Source organism: Mesoplodon densirostris, chromosome 11, assembly GCF_025265405.1.
Source record: "Mesoplodon densirostris isolate mMesDen1 chromosome 11, mMesDen1 primary haplotype, whole genome shotgun sequence".
NCBI classification, from domain to species: Eukaryota; Metazoa; Chordata; class Mammalia; order Artiodactyla; family Ziphiidae; genus Mesoplodon; species Mesoplodon densirostris.
Window position 1 is genome coordinate 59,184,435 of NC_082671.1, and position 14,185 is coordinate 59,198,619.

The 14,185-nt window shown below is 32.5% G+C and overlaps 1 protein-coding gene across 1 annotated transcript in view; it reads right to left on the reverse strand.

The window, feature by feature from the left end:
* Nucleotides 1-1,236: 1,236 nt before the first annotated feature.
* The window catches only part of REDIC1 (regulator of DNA class I crossover intermediates 1), a 72,039-nt gene continuing 59,090 nt past the window's right edge, over nucleotides 1,237-14,185 (reverse strand). The window contains 4 exon segments of the mRNA XM_060114200.1: nucleotides 1,237-1,640; nucleotides 1,643-1,688; nucleotides 4,415-4,497; nucleotides 10,629-10,692. Of these exon segments, the coding sequence (XP_059970183.1) occupies nucleotides 1,237-1,640; nucleotides 1,643-1,688; nucleotides 4,415-4,497; nucleotides 10,629-10,692 (597 nt within the window).

The window sequence follows — 14,185 nt, forward strand, 5'->3', positions numbered from 1 at the left end:
CAGGGCACGAACCCATGTCCCTTGCATCGGCAGGTGGACTCTCAACAACTGCACCACCAGGGAAGCCCTGGAATACTTTTTATTGAATATCAGAATGAAAATTTTGCCTTTTGAAAGACTATCAGTGTACATCAGATAATTATATTACCCTTTCATGAGATGATTACCCTACTTTAAGAAAATTATTTTAGAGTTCATTGTGCTCTGAGGCAGCAAAGAGAGCTTCCTAAAACTAGCTAAAAACCTAAAGATTGCTACTGTTTAAATATTAGCTATTGGTATTTCTAAATTGTTATGTTTCAGATCACCTCTGTAAAACAAACTATTGAGTGATATGTGTACATGTAAAAATGTAGCATCTAATCATCCTTTAACAGAAAGTCCTAACAATTTTATTTTTGTTACAGTTAGATATCAGAATGCCCCCTGCTGGTCACTTTGTAATATATCCATACAAATGTCCATTTTCTAAAATGACTAGTGTGAACATTTAAAATCTTGACAGAAAAAAATAAGTGTTATGTTGGAAACAAAGCCTATATTTTACAAATGAGAAATTCTGATGCATTATTTATGAAAATATTATGTAATATTAAAATTAGTAAACAAATTAGTTTCCAATGTTGATCAATTCTTTTACAAAAGCATTAAAACATTTTTTAATCTTGAAGAGAAAAAACATTCCTCTGAATTAATATAATAAGCACCAACAAAAAGTGTTCTCCAAATTAGAAAAAAATACTTTATCTAAAAATTAATGCCAGAATTTTTAATGATGGTATAATAGTTAAGTAGCTAAGAAAATTCTTATAACTAAGTTATAAAACATATTTAGTATTACTTAGTATTATTTTCCGTCTTAAGCTCTTGGGAGAGAACATTTTTGCCAAAAGATGCAATAGCACTAAATTTTAACATAAATGCAACAAAGAAGTAATTAAACATATTTTTAATCCATAAACAGCAGCATATCATAATGTAATGAATAATCACCATAAGAATGATAGACAGTAAATTTACATATATATTACTTTCTAAAAAACTTTGACATACTAAAGCTATTAAAAATACTTATGGGAAATTAAAGCATAAATTAATATTATTAAATTTAAAAATATATCTTCTGAATACTTCCACTTAGTTGCTTAGCTACAAAAATATTTTCATTCTTTATTATGTTTATAAAATTCTAAACATTAAACCAAATGCAAAATCTCAGGCTGAGGTTTTAGAATATTAGTTGTTTTTAAGGATTTCCTGCCCTCCAGTGGTATCTGCCTTAATATTTTCATTGCCCCTTTCAACATTACAAGAAGACACATCTTTTCTACACTTACATTTTGAAATTATATCACATTGTATGGCAGCATCTAATTTTTCTTCCATTACAGGTTCACTCTCCGTTTGTATCCATGCATCACACCTTGCAACCTGTAGAATGCAGTTATTATTGGTTACGTTTTGCAATATATGTACTGAATTACACTGAGACTGTGGAAACTGATCTATATTACTATTCATTGAGAACTGGTTAAAATCCTCATTTTGTTTATGAAATTTGGCATTGTTTTTAATAATCCTATCACATGGAAGTTTCTCCATGCTTTCTAAATATAAATTATTAGTTGTTTCTTTGGTTTGATGGATCTCCTATTTGAACCTTCAATTTGATCTTCATCTTCAGATGGCTAAAAGAAATTTAGTAATTTTGCTGTTAATGATGCTTAAATTAAAAAAAAATCATTTAATCACCTCAAAGCAGACATTCTTAAAATTCACATTATAGAAAATTGCAAAAAAAGAGACTTTGGCAGGTGGCAAATCAACCTAGATTTTTAATTTTTTTAAATCAAGGTTATGGATTTTAAAATAGCATGAAACAATAATAATAATCCTTATATTAAAGATGCAAAAGCACAAAAAAGAGAAGATTTTTGTCATTTATTAGTCTTCATACTCATAGGTGACATCACCCTACTACCTTTTCACAGAAAGGAAATGAAATACAACATATACTCTTCAACTACTTAAAAAGAGTGAAGTAGAAGTATAACTTTGAAAGAAAAAGCTAACACATACAGTTTGTTTTAATATTCACTCATTGAGTCATTAAGTCAAAAATATCTAGATTGTATCTTTCACGGGCTCAGTCTCAAAAAAGACTCATTAAGAATGGTATCAGCTAACAGGAAATCAAATAGACAAAGAAAGGTTAAACAGCAATAAATATCAAAACTGTTATATAAAAAATCAAATTTTAAGAACTTTTAATAGGTCTAGATTTCAATTTAGTAGTTTGAATTTTTCAACTTCAAGAAAAATTTATCTTTTAATTACTGAACTAACCAAAATACTGTTTTAATAAAAATCTTATATGAAAGTATTGATTATTCTAGCTAAAAATAAAAAGCAAAGTTAACATAAAAAAACCTAAAATGAGATATAGGCCTCAGCTGACTGGCACTAAAATAGGAAAAGTAAGCCCAAGAAACAGCATTAAAACTGGCAGGGCATAAATTAGATAAAATAGGATCAGTACATTTATTTATTCAAGAAATAAATACTCAGCACCTGCAATGTGAGTGAAGCAGACATATTTGCTGCTCTCTACAGCACACACTCTTATGGGTGGAAATGACGTTAATCAAATAATTACACACAAGCATATGTAATTACAAGTTGAAAAAAGCATTATGAAGAGCAAGCATGAAGCACTTCAAGAGCATAACTAAGGGGCCTAATTTAGATTGAAAAGCCAAGGAGGGGCTTTCAAAAGAAGTGACATATTTAAGCTGTGACCTAAAGGATGAATAACAGTAAGGTAAGAAACAGAATATATAAATGTGCTGAAGCAGAAAAGAGACTTAATAAGCTAAGGAAGTGGAATGTCAGTATGTGTGAAGTGTGGTGAGAGAGGAATACTAGAAGTTGGAGATGTAGCCAGGGGCTAGATCACACATGGCCTGTCACTACTGAAAGCAGTTTAGATTCTAAAGTAAAACAGGAATCCATTGAATAAACATAGAAGTAACATCATTCAGTTTAAGTCTTCAAAAGCCCATGATGACTGTTAACTAGAGAAAAAGTGGGGCAAGAGTGGAAGTAGAGAGATCTCTTGGGCAACAACCATAATAGTTCAAGAACAAGATGATGGTACCTTAGATTAGGGTACTGACACCTAGTACCCTAGGTGAGAAGTAGATAAATATGCAATTTATTTTGGAGGTAAGAATGGATTGGATCAAGTGATGAAATGAATATGGTTAAGGAAGGCAGATGAGACAGAAAGAAATGCCAAACTAAAGTTTCTGGCATGAACAACCAAGTGGATAGAAAAGGTATCTACTAATATGGGAACTATCAGAAAAACTGATATGGGGAGATCAGAAGTGTTCAGTTTTTTTGTGAAATATCCAAGAAGATATCCAATAAGAAATTGGACACCTAATTAAGGATCTAAGCTAAAGTCATAAAGTTGAGAATTGTCATCAACCAGGTAATAGTATAAAAAATCAATGGAGTATGTAACATCATCTAGAGTTTGGAGTGTAGGTTAAGAGAAGAATAGGCTCCTGAAGCAAACCCTAAACATTACAACATTTATATACAGGGAAAGGTGGAAGAGAAGTGGGCAAAGGCATAAAGTAGCATTCAGAGAGGTATGCAGGAAACTAAGATAGTGTGTATCACAAAAGCAAAGAGATGAAAATATTTCAAGAAAAGAAAATAATAATTTCTACTAATATTGTTAGAAATTCTTGTACAATAAAAACTGAAAATTGTCCAATGAATTTGGCATCGTTAGAGGTCATTGGTGTCCTTCCTCAGCAAGAGCAGTTTGGACAGCGAGCTAGAGACAAAAGGTAGATGAAACGAAGATGGAAGAATTAGTGGAGAATTCCATTTAAACGTGATTTGTGAGAAACTCACTCAGAATATAATGCCATTCCAATTATTCAGATTACAGTTCCCACTCAGCATTAAACATGTCACTCCAATTATTCAGATTCTAGTATTTTATAGTTTTCTTCACATAAGTCTTGAGACTTTCTTTTTGTGTGTATTATTGGTTGTTTTAGGTTTTCAATTATTGTGAATGGGTTCTTTTAAAAACTCTTTTAAAAGAAGAATGCATTTATCATATACACACACATACATCTCAGTAAGAGTGGGTTTTGTAAATAACAATGAACACATTCATCACCTCATAAGCATGAATGAATGATGCTCACTTACATTTTAATTTACATTCTTCTTACATTTTTAATATTTTCACATTTTTGTTTACATTTATTTTCACTATTATCTCAACTATTTTTTTTCAGAATGAAAAAGTAAACTATGAGAAATACAAATCATTCTAAATTAGTATAGCATATATTAACAAGCAAAAAAAAAAAAGAGTATAACTTACCATCTCTGAACTAGAACTGAAACAACTATCTGCTGGCCTTGGGGAGCAACTGGTAGACTGACTACTCTGTGAAGAATCAAGATCTGAAAATAAAAATTTAATTTGTGAAGAATGGTACCTATTAATATGTACATAGGCAGAAGATAGCTGCTGGTAAATAAGTTTAGCTAACATACTATAGAGCATTTTAAAAGTTAAAATTTTGGATATGTGGCAGCTTGCATTTTTGACAGGGTATTATGGATTTATTCTACATGTAAAAGATGTGTATCTACAAGTAAAATGAGGGTACCTAACGTAAGGGAAGAAAGGAGAACAGAGGAAATTGAATTGATTTTTTCCAATACAATGAACCATTTTTTTATGAGCAAATAATTTAAAGTGTCAATCTGTAGGAAGGAGAAATAAGCCAAGTTAAGGTACCAGATATTTGCTAATTGAGTAAATGAAGTTCTATCACACAATCAAAACTATATTTAACCTTTAATATGATTTCATAACTATAGAATTTTAAAGCCAGTTATGAATTCAAAATAATATAAGAAGATATATAATCTATTGAAATTTGATGGTGACTGTGACACTGTTAAATTTATTTTTTAAAAAGCTGTATGTAAAAAAACTCAACTCAAAGCAACCAGTATGTTATTCTTTCATTATCTGCCTAATGTGTTCTCTTATGATTACAAGTAAAGTTTAAAAATGGGCCTGGGGCCTCCCTGGTGGCGCAGTGGTTAAGAGTCCGCCTGCCGATGCAGGGGATACGGGTTCGTGCCCCGGTCTGGGAGGATCCCATATGCCGCGGAGCGGCTGGGCCCGTGAGCCATGGCCGCTGGGCCTGCGCGTCCGGAGCCTGTGCTCCGCAACGGGAGAGGCCACAACAGTGAGAGGCCCACATACCGCAAAAAGAAAAAAAAAAAAAAATGGGCCTGAAAAGTAGGTCATGACTCCCTAGAATGCATAAATACTATAGATCAACAGTAGCTTCAACCATTCCTCTTCCTTTTTGTGAAAATGAATTTGCTATCCAAAAAAAAAAAAAAGAAAAAGAAAAAGGTAATGGAATGTGGTGCAACAACACATATTAAATCACATGTCCTCCCATACACAACAGACCATGACTACTATTCATACCTCAGATCAGATCTGATGCCTTCTGTAACAGAATCTAACTGTCAGTCAGCTGAGAGGTAGAGAGAACTTAGGTAAATTCAGTTACCCTTAGTTAATCATTCTAGAATGAATTTATACCCTACCAAAGCAGGTTCTCCTCAACAGTGGAAAGCAGAGAAAAGAAAAGTGAACAGTAAGATTTTACTAACAACATGATCTAAGGGCATTCCCCCACAACAAGGTTCATTCAGTTCATAAGTATAGTAAACCCATAGTTATTAGTAGAGAAGACAAATGTCTGTTAAATGAATGTCTTACCTCTAACAGTGTAAGAAAGGATATGTAGATTAAAATGTAAATTAAATACTTATTGAGTAATTACCTTATGTAAGTCACTTAGTAGTTTTTAGGAATATGTGGCCATAATGCTCAAAGTATTCAGACTCTTGAGATGGAGAAAAAGACATTTACTTTTAAAAAACAGTCACAAAATTAAGCCCAACAATCGAAGTCATAGAAGGTACAAAAGTGGTAGAGACCTAAGTGTGATGAGCTCTAGGGAAAAAAGGTTTAGTGAAGAGTAATAGAGAAAGCACAAGATAAAGAATGGGTTTTGGAAGATGAATAAACAATTTCCCAAAAGACAAGATGAAAAATAGCATATGGGATGGGGGAAAAGAAAGTGTAGAGGTGCACTTTAATACAAAATTAATTTTAGACTATCTACCAAGGCAGCTAATTGGGGATTAACTAAAGAAGGGTGAAACTATATGAAAGCAGATTGTTAGGAGATTAACTCAATAATCAAGTTATGAAGTGATGAGGATCTGCAATAAAACAGTGGCACTGTGTTGAAGAGGCAAGTGATTCAAATTTCAAGAAAGCTTTCAAATAGCCTCAATTTTTATGTGTATGAACTTAGAAAATTTTTTGTGAATCTGACATAACACTAATTACAAAATCTGAGAAAGATTAAACATGTACATACACACACACATACATATTATAGGCCAATCTCACTTATAGGATCAATGCAAAAATTGTATATAAATATTAAAACATTTAAATTTAAAATTAAAGAACAAAAAATTTTTAAATTAAATAGAATAGCAAACTTAATCATAATTCATCATGACTTGGTGGGATTTATTTTAGGAATGCTAGAATGGTCCATATCACAAAATCCATTAGCAAAATTCACCATTTTAAAAGATCTACACCACAATGAGATATCACCTCACACCCATTAAGATGGCTACCTATTGAAAAAAAAAACAGAAAATAATGTGTTGGCACTGATTTGGAGGAGTTGGAACCCTGGTGCACTATTTGTGGGAATGTAGAATGTTGTAGCTGATATGAAAAACAGTATGAATTGTTCTTCAAAAATTTAAAAACAGAACTTCCATATGATCCAGCAATCCCATTTCTAGGGATATATCCAAAAGAATTGAAAACAGAATCTTGAAGAGATATTTGCACACCCATGTTCACTGCAGAATTATAATAGCCAAGAGGTGGAAGCAACCTAAATGTCTATCGACAAAAGAATGGATACAGAAAATGTGGTTTACACATACTATGGAATATTATTCAGCATTATAAAAGAAGGAAATCCTGTTGTATGCTACAACATGGATGAACCTTGAAAACATTATGCTAAGTGAAATGTCACAAAAAGATAAATATTGTATGATTACATACAATATTTGTATATTGTATGATTACACTTATATTCAAACTCATAGAAACAGAATAGTGGTTGTCAGAGGCTGCGGGGAAGGAGAGGTATACTGTACCCTTTGAAATTGTTGGAAGGGTGAATTTTATGTTATGTGTTTTGGGGTACAAAAAAAGATATATGAGGGAAAGATAATAATCATTTCTACAGATGCCAATAATCACTCTTCCCCAAATTACTAATTGCCTCAAAATCACCTCTAAAAAAACTCTCAATAAAACAATCAACACACACGTGCCTAAGTCCAAAATCCAGACTCTTACTTAATGTAGAAACATGTGGTGTACATTCACACTAAAGTAGCAACAAAAACAACGAAAAGTACCTACAGCTAAATCTAATAAAGAACATGCAGAATCTGCTTGAGGAAAACGTTACAGTGCATAAAGGCATTTTAAACAACTATTAAAGATATAAAATTAGACTGAATTAATAAAAAGGCATCCTTATTCTTATATAGGGCTACTCAACATCATTAGGGTGACAATTCACACTTAATTAATGTATACATTTAGTACTTTCCCAATAAAAATTGAAACGTTTCCTTGGCGGGACTTCCCCAGTGGTCCAGTGGTTAAGACTCCACACTTCCACTGTAGGGGGCACAGGTTTGATCCCTGGTTGGGGAACTAAGATCCCACATGCCAAGCACTGCACTACCCCCACCAAAAAAAAAAACCATTTCCTTGAAGTTACACAAGTTGACTTTAAAGTTTACATGTAAAATTAATCAAAAATAGCCAGAAAAATTCTTTAAAAAGTGCAAAGGGAGGTGTAACTCTTAGAAATTAAACATAGTATAAAGTAATCATAATAAAAATAATGTGATATTAGCACATGAAGATTAGGAAAGATCAATGGAATGATAAAGAAAGCCCCAGAACAGACGGAAGTATATATGGGGAGTTGATACATAAAAAGGTAGTATTACAAATACCTAGGGAAAAGATGCATTTTTAAAAACTCAAATCAGGATAAACTCCTAAAACAGGATAAACTCTAAGTACAAAAATATAAAATCATACTAATACTAGAAGAAAATATAAGTGAATTCATTTGCAACCAGGGAGTGTAAACAGTCTTCCTAATTAAATCCAAAGGTATAAAAGATTGATAATATTAGCTACATTAAAAATGTTAAGACTTTTGCAAAGCAGGAGACACCATAAGCAAAGTAAAAACAGACAAAATAAATCAAAAATTAATAAACTAGCAGAAAGTATTTGTGACACACTACAGAGAACTAAATCTCTTTAATATTAATATATAAAGAGCTCTTAAATATCAAGAAAAAGATGTAAAATCTCAATGGGCCTAAGAACATGAATGGAGAGTTCACAGGAAAAAAATCACAAATAGCCATTACACATTTTTAAAAGATGCTCAACTGCACTCATAGAAAAAGAAGTGCAAACTGAAACTTCTATCTATATATCTTTATAAGATTCACAAAAATTCCTAAGTTTGACCACAATCCCTGTTGGTGAGGCTGTGGAATAAAAAGCACATTTCCGGTAGGATTACAAAATGATGCAATGGGGAATTTGGAAATTTCTATCAAAATCAAATTTTGGCAATAACTATCAAAAAAACACCCCACAATGTATCTCTTTGATTCAGCAATCCCACTTCTAGAAATTATCCTGAAAATGTACCTCCACAGTTAAGAAATATGTGCTCAAAGTTGTTCACTGCACATTGTTTGTAAGAAAGATACTTGAAACAACCTAAATGTCCACCAACAGGGCACTGACTGAGTAAACTATAGATCATCCACAATGGGCATAAATAAAGGATGAATAAATGTCCAGTACTAATATGAGGAAATCTACAGAAAATTTATTAAATAAATCCATTTAATTCATCTATAAAATATACTGTATTAAATAAAATATCCTAGGTTACATTTAGAGTGCAAAGGGCAGGGAACTAAGACACAAATATATGTGCATTTATACACATCAGGCTTTATTTAGAAAAAAAGTCCACTGGAATGATAAACAGTAAACCAACAAAAAATAGCTACTCACATGAGGCAGAAGGAAATAGGGCAGATAGGAGAGGGATAGAAACCAAATTAATGCTTTACATATTAAAAAAATTAAATTAAGTAAAAAAGGAAAAAATCCATACAGATTTCTAGGTATCCCAATAGACTAGATATGCTGAAGAATCATTCCACTGCAAAATATCTAAAAAGTGCCAGAAAGTGCTGTCAATAAAAAGACAATATAGAATAAAAAGACCACTCAAATATGAAATATCTGCTACTCAAATATGAAATATCTGCTACACAGGAGTCTACAAGCAATCTGAATCTAGGATATATAAAAGTTATAAAGGACTAAGATATACAAAAGACACATCCCATAAAGAAAGCCAAACTTCCTAAAAGAAACATGGACAATAGACATGAAAGACATTTCACAGATGAAATATGGGTGGCCAATGAGCCTAATCAATAATGGGAAATATAAATTGAAATTGCAATGAGATATCACATTGCCAACAATGATAAAAAGCTGACCCAGTGTTAGTAAGAATATGTAACAGCTAAGATTCTTTACCTATTGCTAGTGGGAGTTTAAACTGGCACATCTACTTTGGAAAACAATTTTGTATTACCTAGAAGAGTGCATATCATATGAACTAGCCAATTCTACTTCTAGAATTATATCCTAGAAGAAACTTTTATACATGTGTGCCAGGAGAAATGTCAAAAATTGTCAAAGTAGCATTGTTTATCATAGCAAAATATTAAAAACAACTCAAATAATCTTTGTCAGAAGATGCATACATAGATCGTGCTACATTCACACAATAGAAGGCTATATAGGTGAAAACAAATGATGAACTGTATTAGAGTCACAAGTGTCAGGGTGATTGAACCTCAAAACATATTACTGGGTGAACAAAAAGTAAGTTGCGGAAAAATGTATAGAGTTTGCCTCAATTTGTTGCAGAAAGCTCAAAAGCAAGCAATTGGAAAAGTCTATATGTGCTATCACAAAAAACAAATTCGGGAAAAGAGTTACCACTAGGGGGCAGGATAGGAAATGCAATTGAGAAGATATTCAAAAGTACTGATTATGTATTATTTCTTAAACTACTATACAAACTAAGTACAAAGGTAACTGTTTATTATTCAGTAAGTTGTACATATATATAATATATCCTCATCATGTATAATTTTATAGAAGATAACATTAATTTTAAAGAGCCTATTGCATTATTAATATATTCTAAGATACTTATAAAATATATTTGCTGGCAAAACTCTAAAAAAACCTTAAAATTTAACTAATTTCTGTTAAAATGTTGTTTTTTAAAAGAATAAAATTCATTTATAGTTATACTGACAGGTTTTCTTAGTAGATGTTATCTCGCCTTTTAAAGAACACATTCCTCCTTCTTCCATCAGAATCTAGAAGAAAAACAAAATTTTAACAACTCCAAATAACATAAAATAATACCTAGTTATAGTTTCTTTTTAACCACACCAATTCATTTTATAGCATTCTTCTTTCATATTACTTTAATTCAACTAAGATGATTTTAAAATCGCAAAGAAAAAATTGCCTGTGATGAACAATAAAATGAAATAAAATATAAATTGGTTTAGAAGCAGCAAGCAACAGAATAGACATTTACCAAGAAATAAATTATTGACAAAAAGGAAAGGCTTCAGGTAACCTTAGCAAATGTAGTTGAAAAAAGACAAAGATATTAAAGCAATTTGAAGATCTATTCTGTTATTCTCTTTCTAATTTCTTAAGTTGGATATCAGTTCATTTACTTTCAGGTTTTCTAAATAATAAAAGCTCTTAGAGGTAAAATTTTTCTTTATAACACACCACTGGCTTTGATTTTCATCAATTTCTATGTAATTTGCATTTTTTTTGACTTTTTCTTTTTTTTTTCTTTTTCATTGTTAAACCCATAGTGTTTCTTAATTTCCAAGAAGGTAAGGGAGGTTAAACACCTTTTGCTGTTGCTGTTGATTACTACTTTAATGATTTTTTACTAGAGAATGTGGCTATAAATCTCTCCATAGATAAATATCTTAGAGTTTCTTTATGGCTTATTATTATATATGAATTATGTTTATAAATGTACCATGGAGTCATAGAAAATAAATATTCTCTGTTGGTGGGATACAGTTTTTTAGATAGATAGTTAGTATAAAAGAGAAACTGGCTGCTCAATCAAACATGTTTCCCTTTCCTCTTAGTCATACAGCTACACTACATTTCCTAGCCTCCCTTGCAGTTGGTTTGAACAAATGATTTAAGTTCTGGTCATTGGCAAATATGGTGCAGAACACTACCAGTCTTGGTCTATAAAAATTTTCTCCATAATCCCGCACTTCCTTTTCCCTCTGATTCAACATACAGTGTAAACATGGAAAGCTACCAGATAAAAGACAGCAGAGTCCATAGCAGCTAGAGGTCCTGAATAACTTTGTAGAGCAGAACCTTTTCTCTAACCCCATTATTCAACCATTTAAAAAGTATTGTATTTTCAGAGGACAGACAGCAGAAGCAAGAAGAAGTACAATCCTGCAGCCTGTGGAAAAAAACCCACATTCATGGAAAGACAGAAAAGATGAAAAGGCAGAGGGCTATGTACCAGATGAAGGAACAAGATAAAACCCCAGAAAAACAACTAAATGAAGGTGAGATAGGCAACCTTACAGAAAAAGAATTCAGAATAATGATAGTGAAGATGATCCACAAGCTCGGAAAAAGAATGGAGGCAAAGATCAAGAAGATGCAAGAAATGTTTAACAAAGATCTAGATGAATTAAAGAAAAAACAGACAGAGAAGAACAATACAATAACTGAAAAGAAAAATACACTAGAAGGAATCAAAAGCAGAATAACTGAGGCAGAAGAAGGGATAAGTGACCTGGAAGACAGAATGGTGGAATTCACTGCTGCAGAACAGAATAAAGAAAAAAGAATGAAAAGAAATGAGGACAGTCTAAGAGAACTCTGGGACAACATTAAACTCAACAACATCTGCATTATAGGGGTCCCAGAAGGAGAAGAGGGAAAGGACCCGAGAAAATATTTGAAGAGATTATAGTCGAAAACTTCCCTAACATGGGAAAGGAAATAGCCAGCCAAGTCCAGGAAGTGCAGAGAGTCCCATACAGGAAAAACCCAAGGAGAAACACACTGAGACACATAGTAATCAAATTGGCAAAAATTAAAGACAAAGAAAAAGTACTGAAAGCAGTAAGGGAAAATGGACAGATAACATACAAGGGAGCTCCCATAAGGTTAACAGCAGATTTCTCAGCAGAAACTCTACAAGCCAGAGGGAGAGGCATCATATACTTAAAGTGAGGAAAGGGAAGAACCTACAACCAAGACTACTCTACCCAGCAAGCACCTCATTCAGATTCGATGGAGAAATCAAAAGCTTTATAGACAAGCAAAAGCTAAGAGAATTCAGCAACACCAAACCAGCTCTACAACAAATGCTAAAGGAATTTCTCTAAGTGGAAAACACAAGAGAAGAAAAGGACCTACAAAAACAAACCCAAAACAATTAAGAAAATGGTAATAGGAACATATATATTGATAATTACCTTAAACGTGAATGGATTAAATGCTCCAACCAAAAGACACAGCCTTGCTGAATGGATACAAATACAAGAGCCATATATATGCTGTCTAAAAGAGACCCACTTCAGACCTAGGGACACATTCAGACTGAAAGTGAGAGGATGGAAAAAGATATTCCCTGCAAATGGAAATCAAAAGAAAGCGGGAGTAGCAATACTCATATCAGACAAAATAGACTTTAAAATAAAGAATGTTACAAGAGACAAGGAAGTCACTACATAAGGATCAAGGGATCCATCCAAGAAGAAGATATAACAATTATAAATATATAGGCACCCAACATGGGAGCACCTCAATACATAAGGCAACTGCTAATAGCTATGAAAGATGAAATCGACAGTAACACAATAATAGTGGGGGACTTTAACACCGCACTTACACCAATGGACAGATCATTCAAAGAGAAAATTAAAAAGGAAATACAAGCTTTACATGACACAATAGACCAGATGGATTTAATTGATATTTCTAGGACATTCCATCCCAAAACAGCAGATTACACTTTCTTCTCAAGTGCGCACAGAACATTCTCCAGGATAGATCACATCTTGGGTCACAAATCAAGGCTCAGTAAATTTAAGAAAATTGAAATCATATCAAGTATCTTTTCTGACCACAGTGCTATGAGATTAGAAATCAGTTACAGGGAAAAAAACCATAAAAAACACAAACACATGGAGGCTAAACAATACGTTACTAAATAACCAAGAGATCACTGAAGAAGTCAAAGAGGAAATCAAAAAATACCTAAAGACAAATGACAATGGAAACACGATGATCCAAAACCCATGGGATGCAGCAAAAGCAGTTCTAAGGGGGAAGTTTATAGCTATACAAGCTTACCTCAAGAAACAAGAAAGGTCTCAAATAAACAATCTAACCTTACACCTAAAGGAACTAGAGAAAGAAGAACAATCAAAACCCAAAGTTAGCAGAAGGAAAGAAATCATGAAGATCAGAGCAGAAATAAATGAAATAGAAACAAAGAAAACAATAGCAAAGATCAATAAAATTAAAAAGTGGTTCTTTGAGAAGATAAATTTGATAAACCATTAGCCAGACTCATCAAGAAAAAGAGGGAGAGGACTCAAATCAATAAAATTAGAAATGAAAAAGGAGAAGTTAGAACAGACACCACAGAAATACAAAGCATCCTGAGAGACTACTACAAGCAACCCTATGCCAATAAAATGGACAACCTGATAGAAATGGACAAATTCTTAGAAAGGTATAACCTTCCAAGACTGAACCAAGAAATAGAAAATATGAACAGACCAATTACAA